This window comes from Helianthus annuus, chromosome 7 (assembly GCF_002127325.2).
Source record: "Helianthus annuus cultivar XRQ/B chromosome 7, HanXRQr2.0-SUNRISE, whole genome shotgun sequence".
In the NCBI taxonomy this organism is placed as follows: domain Eukaryota; kingdom Viridiplantae; phylum Streptophyta; class Magnoliopsida; order Asterales; family Asteraceae; genus Helianthus; species Helianthus annuus.
The window spans coordinates 132162583-132176970 of record NC_035439.2 but is presented as its reverse complement, the minus strand read 5'-3'; the positions used below and the strand labels follow the sequence as shown (position 1 = coordinate 132176970).

At 36.3% G+C, this 14388-nt stretch overlaps 3 protein-coding genes across 6 annotated transcripts; 1 reads left to right on the top strand and 2 right to left on the bottom strand.

Annotated features, from left to right (window-relative positions):
• Positions 1–795: 795 nt before the first annotated feature.
• Positions 796–1861, bottom strand: LOC110867344 (BAG family molecular chaperone regulator 2). Its single transcript, XM_022116419.2, has 2 exons — positions 1576–1861; positions 796–1141 (listed from the first exon to the last, which is right to left on the bottom strand). Exons 1-2 carry the CDS (start codon positions 1835–1837, stop codon positions 912–914), a joined length of 492 nt encoding a protein of 163 aa, XP_021972111.1. The 5' UTR covers positions 1838–1861; the 3' UTR covers positions 796–911.
• A 3913-nt stretch (positions 1862–5774) lies between these two features.
• LOC110868672 (mitochondrial inner membrane protease ATP23) lies at positions 5775–10490 on the bottom strand. Of its 4 annotated transcripts, XM_022117905.2 has the most exons (7): positions 9787–10063; positions 9201–9224; positions 9049–9161; positions 8849–8970; positions 7648–7785; positions 7464–7547; positions 5775–6042 (listed from the first exon to the last, which is right to left on the bottom strand). In XM_022117905.2, the coding sequence occupies exons 3-7, from the start codon at positions 9143–9145 to the stop codon at positions 5908–5910; spliced, it is 576 nt and encodes a 191-aa protein (XP_021973597.1). In that variant the 5' UTR covers positions 9146–9161; positions 9201–9224; positions 9787–10063; the 3' UTR covers positions 5775–5907. The 4 variants fall into 4 exon arrangements, with proteins under 4 accessions (XP_021973597.1, XP_035831186.1, XP_021973596.1 ...); XM_035975293.1 differs by lacking the exons at positions 9201–9224; positions 9787–10063 and adding an exon at positions 10260–10490 and having other exon boundaries at positions 9049–9159; XM_022117904.2 differs by having other exon boundaries at positions 9049–9224; positions 9787–10064.
• Positions 10491–11108: 618 nt separating this feature from the next.
• Positions 11109–13849, top strand: LOC110866973 (protein LOW PHOTOSYNTHETIC EFFICIENCY 1, chloroplastic). The gene is made up of 2 exons (XM_035975291.1): positions 11109–12490; positions 12867–13849. The coding sequence occupies exons 1-2, from the start codon at positions 11367–11369 to the stop codon at positions 13813–13815; spliced, it is 2073 nt and encodes a 690-aa protein (XP_035831184.1). The 5' UTR covers positions 11109–11366; the 3' UTR covers positions 13816–13849.
• Positions 13850–14388: the final 539 nt, after the last annotated feature.

Here is a 14388-nt window from a genome sequence, read left to right as displayed (position 1 = left end):
ATATTTCATTTCTATAGACGTAACTTTGATTTGACAAAAGTATTCCGTGTACATGGGACTAACTCACTTGGTAGAGGTACTTGACTCGTAGAGGGAAGGTCACATGTTCAAACATAAACAAGAGAAGTATTTTGTATTATTTGATGTAACGTAAAGTTGGGTAACAATTACCTTAAAAAAATAATATTAGTATTAAATTTAAATTTAATAATTGTATCATCTTGGTGTTGGTTGTGGTGTGCTATCAACTTCTAACAGCAATGGTTTTCTTAAAATAAATAAAAATCCATATCCAGAATTGTGGGCCTTTGTTAGGGCTTTAGACGAAGCATGCGCGTTGGGGCTTTATGTAATCACAACTTGGGAGTACTCATAGTTAGATTCGTTTGCAAATTTCCCTTTAATTTATTACTTCATGCACTTTTTATTTTGTTAGATATTAACTATTGTATTTATTAAACAATATAAACACGACCTAGTAAATCATTTTCATGAGTGAATGCAAAAGAGCATCCAAGTTGTGGTCCTTGGAAATACTCTAAGATTAGTATGTTATTTGAATAATTGTTTATTTAGAGAAATAAACGAGTTGAAAAATGTACTTCTTTTTATGTAATTGTTTTTCGTCCGAGTTAGGGTTTTGCTAACCGTGTGTGTGGCTTTATAAAGTTAGCTTTCGAAAAAAAAAAAAGAAGAGTTATTGAATGTATTCATGACATTACAAGTACTAAAACGATATTTATGGTAATAGTAAGCTCTAACATATTAAAGTATCGTAGCACGATAACTCATCACTTGTATTGATTTAGATTGACCAAATGAATACCAAAAAACAACTTCGATCAATCATCAACATGACATTAGTATCACCCTTAACTAGGGTTTTGTTTTTTTTTTATTAATTAGTGGTATTACACACTAATTGCATGATTAGAAGCTCCACTGTCATTTGTGGTAGCTAATAATCCATGAAGTTTCCTATCCTTGATGGATGGATCTTCCAACATTAGAACCTTGTCTTTGTCTCCAACTCCAACCATGTGTAGGTGTTCCACATCCTCTCTCTCCTTCCCTTTGAACAATACCCTTTGCTCCTTTGGCTCCATGCCGGTCACCATTGATAATATAATCTTCATTTCTCCTATTTCAAAGCAAACAATTACATATGCAAGCATGCAAAAATGGAAGGTGAATGTTTGTGTATATAGAGTTAAAACGAAAGAGTTTTTGGCGTTTGCTTAAAAAGAATGTTTCTTTAAACGCTTTGTTTCTTCGAATGCTTCTAGTATGTAATTTTATGTTTGCTAAGAGCCATTAGTTTAACATTTAACTTGAAGTACGTATTATGACATGTATAATTCAAAATTGGGTAATTTTATGTTTGCCAAGAGCGATTAGTTTAACATTTAACTTGAAGTATGTATTATGATATTAATTCAAAATTGCGAAAGGGAACATGGAAATCCATGCATGTAGTGCGTTTTTTGACCTTCCACATTAAATATTGTTTACTCGAATGATTTAGCCATAAATGGCATCACGCAAGACTACATGCCTTTTCGCAAGCCAACGTACCAAATGTTGACGTTGATTGAATGGATATGTCATGCCATCGTGAACCTGCCGCAACTCTAACCAATATAAATCCTTCTTTTTCAATGTTTTGGCCCTCCATCTCTCTCTTTTGGACAAGCATCCCACCAGGCCTCAATTCCCAGTTGATTTCTCTAACGATGGTGCCACCACGCTCTTTGTTATCATTGTTGCTACTGTCATCGCCACCACCAAGAAACTTGGAAAGAGTCCTGTGGAGTCTCTTTGACTTCAATTTCATCATCTTTAGTTTGTAGTCCTTGGGTGGTCTTTCTAATAGAGAGACAATGGACAATAGAGTTGGAGGTGCTTATATAGTGAATGGGGGTTTAGGTTTGGAGCCTTCATTTTGGCAAAAGGTTACTATCAATTGATTTTTGAATAACTTTATGTATTTACCAATACTCAAATGATAGTTTAGACAAGTATTTTAGGTTACTTTTATTTATTTTTTTAATTTTTAGCATTTTAATAGTATTATTTTTTAGTAAACACTTGATAACTAATATATGTTGATCAAATTTTATACGGTTTTCAACTCGTGGATATTTAGAAAACAAACCTTGAGAACGAGAAACGAAATATTATATTTCTCTCTTTAATTTAACCCTCACATAAAAAGTAAAAGTAATATCTCTAATAATAAACGATTCATCATCATCATCATACTCAGTAAATCCCGTCAATAGCAAAGTTAAGGTAAGATCTGAGAAGGGGAAGATGTAGATAGTCTTACCTCTACTTCATAGAAATAGAGAGGCTGCTTCCAGCGAGACCCTCGGCTCAATAGTAGTTTTGCATCAAGCCTTGGACATAAGGCACATAACACGCAGCAATTAAGACAAAGGTCGATTAGTGCATGTACTCCCTTGTCTTTCGGCTATCAACACCACCACATGATACATGATTAACCATCCCCTTCTTTTAACGTTATTTTCACGAAACTAGTAAAATAACGTTAAAATTCGTGCACTTTCACTTTTGTCATCAGCGCCCACACATATATTATATGCACAATCCATACTTCCTTCTAATATTTGTATATTATCTTGTTTTGTTTTAATCTTTAATATATACACAATACTATTTATTATGGTATTATGTACACAATACTATTTATTATGGTACTATATATATTATTATACATTTATACTATACAAATACAAATGTTATTACATTCATTTCAGTAACAATCTTCTTAGGAGTTGTAAGCCTAATTAAACATGGTATATAAAGATCAAGGGCAAACTGGTTAACCTTGTTTTTTTTTTAAGGATAACTTCCTTAAAACAACTACAGCCAGCTCGAAACTGAGCGGCCGACCACGAACCACAACCCCAATTACATATTAACAAATCTACACCAATCCTTCTAATCTATACATCTATCTTTCGATCTATTCTTATAAAAAACAAAACTCAACGACCTAATTTCGCTGAAAACCTCTTCAATTTTAAACGGCTTCCCCGAAAAAACCAAACTATTCCTAGCTTTCCAGATACTCCAACAGGTCAGGATGGCAAAGCCGTGGAACACTTCCTTCTTCTAACTACCGAAGCCGACCCAATTATGCATCTCTAAAATACCCCTCATCGAGAAGACAAACAGATTTGAAGTTTTGCACCGTGCCTGAATTTTCTGCCAAATAACCGAGGAGACCCCACACGAAGTAAACAGGTGTTCCACCGTCTCGACACCCAAATTACATAGAGGGCGGCTCCCGTCTTCGATATGAATGCCCCTCCTTTGCAACACCTCCCTAGTCAGGATCCTATCCTGCTCGGCTCTCCAAACGAAAAGGTTGCACTTCTTCGAAAGGAAGACAGACTGCAACAAGGTACATAACCGGCTCCATTCAGCAAGCTCTTCGTTCGAATTAGGAGCCGACCTCCACACCCATTTGCCGATCGGGTTCGACACAGGTCTAACGAGCCGTTCCATAACCTTGCACTTCTTATTAGATTCTAACCGGAACAAGCACGTCATCTCCTCTTTCAGTGGCTTCGAAAGCAACCATGGATCCAACCAAAACATAATCTCCCTCCCATCGCCCACATTACCACGCATTAAACTTCGAAGAGAGATATTATCCTCCACAAGATTCGAACAAACCTTGGCAATGTTTCGCCAAACCCCATTAAGAGAAGACCGGATAGGCAAGAAATCCCAGCACAACTTTTGTCGATGAACCGCATTGATCATTTTAACCCAAAAACTGTTATTCTCGATCTTAAATCTCCATCCCCACTTAGCAAGAAGAGCTTTATTGATATTCCCAAGACTACATAAACCCAACCCCCCGGCCCAAGTCGGCGAGGCCATACGATCCCACGCAACCCAATGTAATTTGGCGCCATCATTAGAACCTCCCCAAAGAAACCTTCTAATTAATTTTTCTAGGTCCTTAATAACTCTCACCGGGGCTTTATAAAGGAAAAAGAAATAATTCGGAAGACTTTTCAAAACCGCCTTTAACTTAAATTAAAGTTTTTAACAAACCAATTTTGAATAGCCAACTAACGATTAGATTCGTTTACACTCTATAAATAGATAATATGTAAAAGGTTTTATATATAATGCTTGAAATGTAAGCTTATTATTGACTTTGAAAGTTATGAGTTGGGTAGGCAAGTTGGTCAATTGTAGTTGGATAATTATTAACTTCTCATATCAAATCATACATAAATCTTTACTTCTATTTTTTAATTATAATTATGTAAATGATTAAAGTGGTTTGAACAAAATTAGAGATTTGATTTCTCGTTAAACTATTTATGGGTTTTGTCTTAATTCTCATGTTTTCTTACTCATATCGTTACTAGGGTGTTTATGGTTCAATTTGGCCAATTTTAACGAAATTTTTGGGCCGTACGCTAGGAAGTACAGTTTTTGGAAAAACTAATCCTAACCGAGTTGGTTGGTTGGTTGAGTCGGCCTCGCCGCCAAAACAGTTGGATTTTGCCAATCTGGGCCTTTTTTCACGATCATACCGCTAGATCTTCAATAATTCAATAAAATTGTAGGTTTGAAAAATATCAATTCGAGCATTAAAGGGTTTAGGAAAAAAATAAAACAAAAAGTTAATAGCATGAAATCTAATTAAGATCAAATGCGTAGTGGTAAGGGTGAATAATACCCCACTTATGGACGTTTTTCGTCACGTGTCATCCTAGTCAGCAAAGACTCAAAGAGGCGTTTTCCACAAAAGGGCACAGAGGTGATAATGCCAATAATGCCCCATCAATCATTAAACAATTATTAATTTTTTTAATTAAAACTAATAAAATTCATTAAATAAAAACATTACATTCTTTAAAAAAAATAGAAACCCAAAATAAGAAAAAAAAAATCCTAAAAAAATAAAAAAACCAAAACAAATAAATAAAAAATATTAAGCTAGAGTTCGTATTTTTGAAAGTATGGTTGCGAACTGCCCGATGCTAGTATTTGGGCGTACGCAAATACATTAGGATCCATGTCTTGTAGGTTGAAGCTCGGTTGCGGTTGCGTGGTGTTCGGCCGATATGCATTGAGGTTACCGGGTCTCGACGGCACACCGAATGGGGGTCAGAAGGGATTCATGATTGTGAGTGAAAAGTGGAGAAATTTTTAAAAAAAATAGAGAATGCGGGTGAAAAGTTTATAAAATATGAGGTGAAAAGTAAGATTTAAATAGGGTAAAAGGGAAATAAAAAAAATATTTTTTAATGAATTATACCGTTGTTCAACGGTAAAGTTTTGAAATTCGTGCGGGCTCGAGCGTTTTTAAAACAACGCTTTTCATTTTTTTTTTTTTTTGGTTTAAAAACGCCCCGGGGTGGTTGGGTGGGCGTGCTTGGGGATGGATTTGTAAAAAACGTCCGAAACTTGATGATCTTAATAATATACGTATGTGTGTGTATTATAATAGAAAGATACTTATACCTATCATATCTGATTGATTCATATAGAAGAAAAAATATCATATTATTATGAAAACTATATCGATTAATAATAATATATTTATTCACCATTTCGGCCAAAATCGTTTTGACGGTTAGTCCCAAACCGTAAACCAAAGCGTTTCACTTCTAACTTGGCCAAATCGGCTTATTTATCTCAGTTTATACGGTTTAAATGGTTTTAGCTTTCAATGATTTTTGAACATCCTGCACAAATTACTCTTTGCAGTTATTTAAATATAGGGAAAGAAAGATTATTGGGTTTTTATTAGGGGTTGATGCTTCAGTTGTCTCAGAACTAACTTGTTTTGAATAAAAATGGTAAAGTTTATGAGCCGGAAATTATGTTGCTCAAAAGCATAGAATTCTCTCGTTAAGGGGCTCTGTCGAATGGTTTCGTATCATTATAACACGTGTCCCAAACGGCTTCCATTGCATCTTTAGCGGCTGCTTGTGAACAGTAAGGGTTGCACGCCAATGACTTCATTACTCTTCTTCTCACACAGTCCTATATTAAAAACACACAGAATCGGTAATTTGTGAACTTAAAAAGAATTGATTTGATAAAAATAAGATGAGGCAAATGAATCCAGCCTACCATTTATTCAAGAAATAGGAACAAGATACGTTGGGTCGGGTCGACACAAAACACCTTTTGTCCAAAAATTTTACATCCTTTCAATTATGAACTTTTTGAATAAGATGATTAGGGAGGTTTCATGAAGTAAAGATACACTTTAAAGTTTAAAGTTGGGCAAATACCATAATAAAACCAATATACTTTCTCATTTTTCTCACAAAAGTCCCTCAACAATTTTTTCACCTAAAAAACCAACATACTTTATGTTTTGTCTCACAAACGTCCCTCAACAATTTTTTTGAACATTAAAGTCCCTTCACATGTTAAATTTGACCAAAGTTATGACAAAAACTTTTTTAAAACTTGCTACATGAAGTTATGTTTCAACTTTCAACCTAAGACATGTTTGAAAACTCATTGGTCATTGCTAAAGAACCGAAAACAGTCAAAAACGAAAATTGAACAAAAAACGATTAAACCCGAACTGAATAAAATGAATTCGGTTTATATGTAGCCCAATAAACCGAGTAATCAAAGTAAACTATACTTTATATCTAGTCGAATGAACCCAATTGGCCAATTATATGAATTTGTTGTATTCGGTTGAAACCGAAAACCAAACCAAATTCGAATGCGGTTTGTGATTTAGTTTTGATTAAAGTACTTAAATTCCGTTTAGTTTGGTTCAAATTTGGTTTAACCCAAAAAAATTCAAACCGAATAAAAGAAACCAAATAATTGAAAAGAACCAATGGACACCTCTAACAGTTCCAAGTTGTTTAAATTATTTTGTCATAATTTTGTTTAAATTTAACATGTGAAGGGGGACTTTAATGTTCAAAAAATTGTTAAGGGAACTTTTGTGATACAAAACAGAAAGTATGTTGGTTTTTCATATGCGAAAACTGTTGAGAGACTTTTATGAGAAAAATGAGAAAGTATGTTGGTTTTTTATGATGTTTCCCCTTTAAAGTTTAAACCCATTTGACATGTTTACCTTTTAGCTACTTTTTTATAATACTAATTTGACCTATATAGAGATTAACCATAACCTTAATCCACTCATTCATAAGTAACTGGGTCGAAATTACTAACTCAAATTAAAACATAATTAGCATCATTGTTATTGCAGTTTAGGCGAGCTCAGTCTTGGCTTGGCTCGGCTCATTTAGACCCCTACAAATGATAACCAATCAGATAGTTTTTGAGGCTGCTTCGAGATAGTTTAGCTTGCCTTTCATACAAATAAAGCATGAACTACAAGTTTCTCTTAAGTAGTTTAACGTGCAGCAAAAGATAAAACTAACCGGGCTAGATAACTGATCGTAAGGCATTAAAAACAGACTTACTTGTTCATGGCCTCTTATTTTGACGAAACCCCGCAACAGTTCCCTCTTATAGTGGCAGTCACCACTAAGATGTCCAGCACGGATCTGTTTCAGATAAAAACAATTAAAACCGGAGGCCGTTCAAAGATCATGATCTTCAACACACAGATTAACAAACAACATAACAAGGTGAGTAAATTCGGACCTCACTACAGGCATGATGAGCACAGTTAGTCCAATCCAAGTTTGCGGCGCGACAGTCATCATACGCATGAATCAACTCATGGATAACCACTTGAGTGACCTCATCTTGAATAGTCAAATGATTACTACACACCACTATCTACAACATTCAAAGATTGAAAGAATTCCGATCAACACGACCACATTTATACGTGTTCAAATTGCTTATATCAGCTCTATATTAAACAAAATCATACTTTAGATGGGAAAATTGTATGTTGAGAGTTTTAACTAGTGGGGTTTGCCCGCTCAATTCGACTAAAAGTTATATCGAAAGTCAAAACAACATGTCTCAACGGTCTAATCGGAACTTTAAAAGCATTAGGTCGTTGTGGAATAAACTAAAACTATATTACATATGACTCGTTGGTTTTTGCGGGGGCTCAGTTTTGAATATAATTTATACCGAAACTAGGTACAAAATAATCACGTTGCAGCAGTCAGACTTTAGGAAAAAAAACATTAAACTGTTCCATAGTTGTTAAAAGCCATCGCCTCTTGCGCCTAGGCCCATTTTTCAGGCGAGGCGAGGCAGTTGCGCTTTAAGTTGAGGAATTTGCGCTTTAATTCTCCAGGTGATGGTTCAGGCGCACAAGATTTTAGCCAAATTTCTACTTTTTATTCAAGGAAACCTACTTTTCTACACTAATACTTTGGTACTAATTAGATGATATAAAGTGTTACATAATAGACTTTTATTATTTTATTTGAAGAATAGTATTCTTTTCTAATACATAATAAATATATTTTTTTCATTATGCCCTTCATTTTTCTCAGGCCCAGGCGAGGCCTATGCGCCTTGAGTGCGCCTGGCGCCTTTAATAACTATGCACTATTCAATATATTATATTTGCCGGTACCAAAATTCAGCAGAAACCAAAACCAAATCTCGTACCGTATATGTACGGTTTGGTACGCGTTTATAAGTCTTGACCCTGTGTTGTACCGACTGCATAGTACCCATACCGAAACTGAGCTAATTTCAAAACCGTATATGTTCAGTCCGTAGTGTTTTTGGTACAGTATCAATAGTTGAATACCGGTCTAAAATTTCTGATCCCTAGTACGATTGTCTAAGTATAAAGCAATCAAATATCAACCATTGATATTTAGTAGTCATAGATAACAAAAACAATCAAACAATAAGAAAAGAAGTTACCCACCCCTTCTCCACGAGAATATCCACCACTCATCCGCTGGCTGCAGTTAACAGCCCTGATGAAATTGGGGGCAATACCGCAACCACTTTTCTCCAAATGCTCCCGTAAAAACTTCACAGTTGGAGCTGAAACAATTGAGATGAATAATAATTTATATATAAACCCTAAACCCTATGAATAATATAAAAAGGTTAGGTAATTACTTCTGAGGCTTCCTTGGATCATGTTTTCGCACTCCTCCACCGTCATGCCGGCGTTAGCGGCGGAGAAGCTCTTGCCGGAGGCGGATCCGGCTGACATTTTGATACCTCAAGGCAGTGGCGGATCTAGAAATTTTTTTCACTGGGTTCACTTTTTTAGGTACTCCAATTTCATATGACTGAACATAAAAAATTTCGGGTCGGTTCGACAGTTCGGATCGGATAAGGTTCATCACATAATAAAAGTACGATACAATAACGAAAAGAAAATCGTTTTTAGAAATTTAAAAACACATAATATAAAATACGATAGTCTTTACAAATAAAAAAAAAACTATCTAAAGTTGTTGACGACGAAAGCTGATCATTCTCAACCCAATAAAACATCAAAAGCTGATTTAAAACAAACGGATGGTTAACCGAACTGTAATCATTGATGTAATCAAACCAATTTTCACAGATTAGGCAAAAAGACTATAATCAAATATTAGTTTTTACTATTAAAACAAACAGATGGTTAACAAGCACTTGGTAATCAAACCCAATTTAAAACAAACAGATGGTTAACAAGCACTCGGTAGGTTGATGTTTTTACTATTACAGCCATCCGATTAAATAACAAACCAAAGTGTAAAATTTTGTGAATCAAAGATGAAAAAATTATAGGTAAATCTATCAATTTATATAACAAACAGATGATTAACCGAACAAATGAAATGATGATAATCGTATAAAACTAACCTTAATCGCTGATGATAATCGTGAACCAAACTGAAGCCTTTCGGCGGAGGCGGAGCTGCGGAGGAGGACGGCGGTGTCGGCAATCGGCGGAGGTGACTGGTCGCAGCCTGAAGGTGGAGACGCCTCTGCAGTTTTGCTGATGTGGTTTCACTTCGTCACTTGTTCGACTGTGGAGGCTATTTGCTTTGTTATAACCCTAAATGGGTTTTACATTAAAGAAAAAAATAAAAAGAAAAATTAAAAAAAAAAAACAGAACAAAAAGTAATAATTGTGTCTCATACGGGAATCGAACCCGGGTGTCTAATGGGGAATAATGCGGATATAACCGGTGGAGATCCAAGGCTTTTTGTTTATGGTTCCCTTTATATTTTACTTATGGGTTCCTTTTCAGTTTGTTATATATACTTACACTAAAAATTAAAAACCGACTGGGTTCCTGGAAACTCGTACTTTCTTAATAGGTCCGCCCCTGCCTCAAGGAATGAAATGGTGACTGCTTATTGGGTGGGTGTTGATGGTATGTAGATGTCGGGTATAAAATTCGTAATAGGTTTAAATCTGGTGGTCAAAACTATCGTTTATGAATGATGAAATTGCAAACTGTTCTTTGCAAATCTGAACCATAACTTCATATGGTGGCGGTAGATGGCTTATGGTGTGGCGGAGGTGGTTGTAGTTGTCGGCCAGAGACGACGTTTGGGGACAATCTAAAGAGAATGGGTCAGTGGATAGACGGAAGGGCTTTAAGGATTTATATATATTTCTAATATTCTTTAAATACTTTTTGTTTATTTTCTTATCTTTTATAAATAAATGCGTATGAGCATTCACAATGGATCCTCCATGTTATTATGAGTGTAACCTCTATATTTTTTAGAGTATTTGTAAATGGTTGTGAGTATGGGGGAGAGAAAAAAAAGAAAAAGTTATTATTTACTAGTAAATTTGGAGAAGATACTATTCACCTCTATATTATTATTTAATTGAAAATGAGAGAGAAAATGTAGTGTTTTTTAGTATAATTATAAAGATGTAGAAGAAGACTCAATTGTGAATGCTCTAATATGACTAAAGTGTCCTCATGTGCAAGACACATAATCAAAATTAACTAAAATTTTTAACTGGGTTAGCGTTAAAGGACGCCCGATGCAAGATTTTTAAAATGTAAAGATGATTCTTGTAATTTCGAACGGTAAATGGCATCTACTACAAATTGGTGTAAACATAAAAATACAGAAAGCATATTTTTTTTGTTTTTTTTTTATTTAATGATGCTATTTAAGCCATAAAAAGTAATTTGCATTCGAATTTTGTCTACTCCCCAATTGTAAGGCCCTGAAACTGCCAGCAAACACCACACAACACAACCAAACAACATCTCCAACAATCTCACATCAAACTAAACTCTTCATTCTTCAACACTTTCAACACCAATCCGCCATTGTTATCCTCTGCTCAATCCCCCAGGTACAATTCTTCAATCTTTTCATTCAACAAAACACTTTGATTCATACCCACTTGTGTAAACCATGATCTCCACCTCAATCCCCATATTTTCAGCTTCAAATCTGTAAAAAACATGCAAACTCTGAGTGTATGCCCATCAAAATCTAATCATATATTAAACTTAGAATCTATACCTCATTTAGTGAAGAAAAAAAGTAGAAACCATAAGGTTTTAACAAGTTTGAGAGGTGAATATGTTTGCAGATACTCTAGGGTAAATGCTTATGCATTTTGGGGACTCAATAACAACTCATTTGCTTCATCTGTTGGTTCATCTGTTGTACCTTTAGCTTTAGCATTTGAAGAACAAGTAGTTGTAGGCAAAAGTTTGAATTCGGTAGATGATATTGATACAGATAGAGAAAAATTAGATGAAAATTCGCATCCGAAATCGACGAAAACGTCGAAAATTGAAGGCGAAAACAGGGGGAAACGGGTGGATACCCGCGCGTTAGCGTCGAGCTTACGGGGTGCGAAAACCGCAGACGATGTAGAACTCGTGTTAGGTGACAAAGGGGATCTTCCGCTACAGGTTTACGTTACGATAATTCGGGCTTTTGGGAAGGATAAACGGGTGGATTCGGCTGTTGCGGTTGTAGAATGGCTGAAACGGAAGAGACCCGGGCCGAATTTGTTTGTGTATAACAGTCTTTTGGGCGCGATTAAGCAAGCCGAAGAGTTTGATCACGTGGAAAACGTTATGAATGATATGGTTAGCAGTGGTGTGTGTCCGAATGTGGTGACTTACAACACATTGATGGGGATTTCGTTAGCGCAAGGGGACGAAACCAAGGCTCTCCAGGTTTTTAACGAGATTAAAACGAAGGGTTTGTCTCCGTCTCCAGCTTCGTATTCGACAGCATTGTTGGCTTACAGACGAATGGAAGACGGGTTTGGAGCGCTTGAGTTTTATGTTGGGTTTAAAAACAGTTACCGGAATGGTGAAATCGGGAAGAATAATAAGAGTGAAGATTGGGAAACCGAGGCGAAGAAGTTGGAGGACTTTGTGGTTCGAATTTGCTACCAGGTTATGCGAAGATGGCTGGTGAACAGCGAGGATTCGAGCCAGAAAGTGTTGAGACTTTTAACTTGTATGGACCAGGCTGGGCTGCAGACGGGCCGGTCTGAACACGAAAAGCTCATATGGGCTTGCACCCGTGTGGATCATTACACAGTTGCTAAAGAATTGTATAACAGGTAGGGGCGTGCATTCGGTTTTCAGTTTTTCGTATGAGTTCGGTTCGGTTACGAGTTGGTTTTCAGTTTTACATATGGGCTTAAAGTGAAATTGGCCTAAAATTTTTGTTAACCACCTATTAATGAATTTTTGTATTAAATTTTTGGCTCAAAATAATAATATGGGTAACAAATCTACAGATATTCAAACAAGTTCGGTGCGGTTTGGTTTTATAGTTCGGTACGGTTCGGTTATGAAGCGAGACATAACTGAAACCGAACTGTAACTTTCGGTTTCAAAGAAAACAAAACCGAAACCATCGAATTCAATTATTAGTATTGGTCGGTTATTTCGGTTCGGTTAATCCGTTTGTTGCTCACTTCTAATTATTAACAGGATACGAGAAAGCGGTTCAGAAATCAGCTTATCGGTCTGCAACCATGTGATTTGGTTACTTGGTAAAGCTAAGAAATGGTGGGCCGGTCTCGAAATATACGAAGATTTGCTCGATAAAGGACCGAAACCGAACAACATGTCGTATGAACTCATCGTCTCTCATTTCAATTTCTTACTAACTGCCGCTAGAAAGAAGGGGATTTGGAAATGGGGAATTCGATTACTCAACAAAATGCAAGAAAAGGGGTTAAAACCGGGAAGCAAAGAATGGAATTCGGTCCTGATCGCATGCTCGAAAGCTTCCGAGCCGTCAGCCGCGATTCAAATCTTCACCCGAATGATCGAAAACGGTGAAAAACCAACGATCATATCATACGGGGCGCTTTTAAGCGTTCTGGAGAAGGGGAAACTGTACGACGAAGCACTTCGGGTTTGGAAGCATATGATCAAAATGGGCGTGGAACCGAATTCGTACGCGTATACGATCATGGCGTCGGTTTACGCAGCACAAGGGAAGTTTAACATAGTCGAATCGATCATCCGTGAAATGGCAGTGTCAGGAGTTGAGCTAACCGTAGTCACTTTCAATGCGATCATAACCGCATGTGCTCGAAACAACGCAAGTGGTCCCGCTTATGAATGGTTTCAACGAATGGAGGTTGAAAAGATCGAACCTAATGAGGTTTCGTACGAGATGTTGATCGAAGCACTTGCGAACGATGGGAAACCAAAGTTGGCTTATGATATGTTTTTGAAGGCTCAGGGTAAGGGGCTAAGCTTGTCTGCGAAAGCTTATGATACTGTCGTCCAGGCGGCAGTCGACGGTGGTGCGACGGTTGATTTGAGTTTGTTAGGCCCTCCGCCGCCAGCACCGGTAGCGGAGAGTACGAAGAGGGTAAGGACACTATTTGATATAAATCAAGAGGATATGGGCATTGTAAATGACTAGTGTATCAATTAAATAATTTATGTTTGTTATTTTTTGAGCCATGTAGATGATTTAATAGGAGAAATGATATATGTGGCAAACAATACCATTGTAACAAAGTAAAAAGTTGTTTTTCTTGTTAAAATATTTAAAGAGTTTATTTTGTAATAATTTATGAGTTTATCAACTTATCTTTCAGAGCATATTTGTTTGTAAACTATATAAAAAATAAGTTTATCAGCTTTTGAAAATTTAAATCAAACCAGCCACCATCGCTTCACGCCTTAGCCACCAAAGCGTTGCTTCGGTCGCTTCATAAGATCACTCGAAGCTTATCATGATTGAAGCGCTGCGTTTGCCACCTCTAACGCCACTTATAAGGCACACTACTAAAACCAAGCTATATATGTGTTTCTAATTTTCGACTTGTACTATTGAATGTATCTTGTACATATCTCCATTCGGATCGGGTCAAGACCATATCTTCAGGATCCACACATTGTTTTCAATTGAATGATAACACAAACACTACTTCAGGATCCATAGCTTCCGGAAAGCCCATCAATAGGAGTAATCAGTAATCACTGACAATGG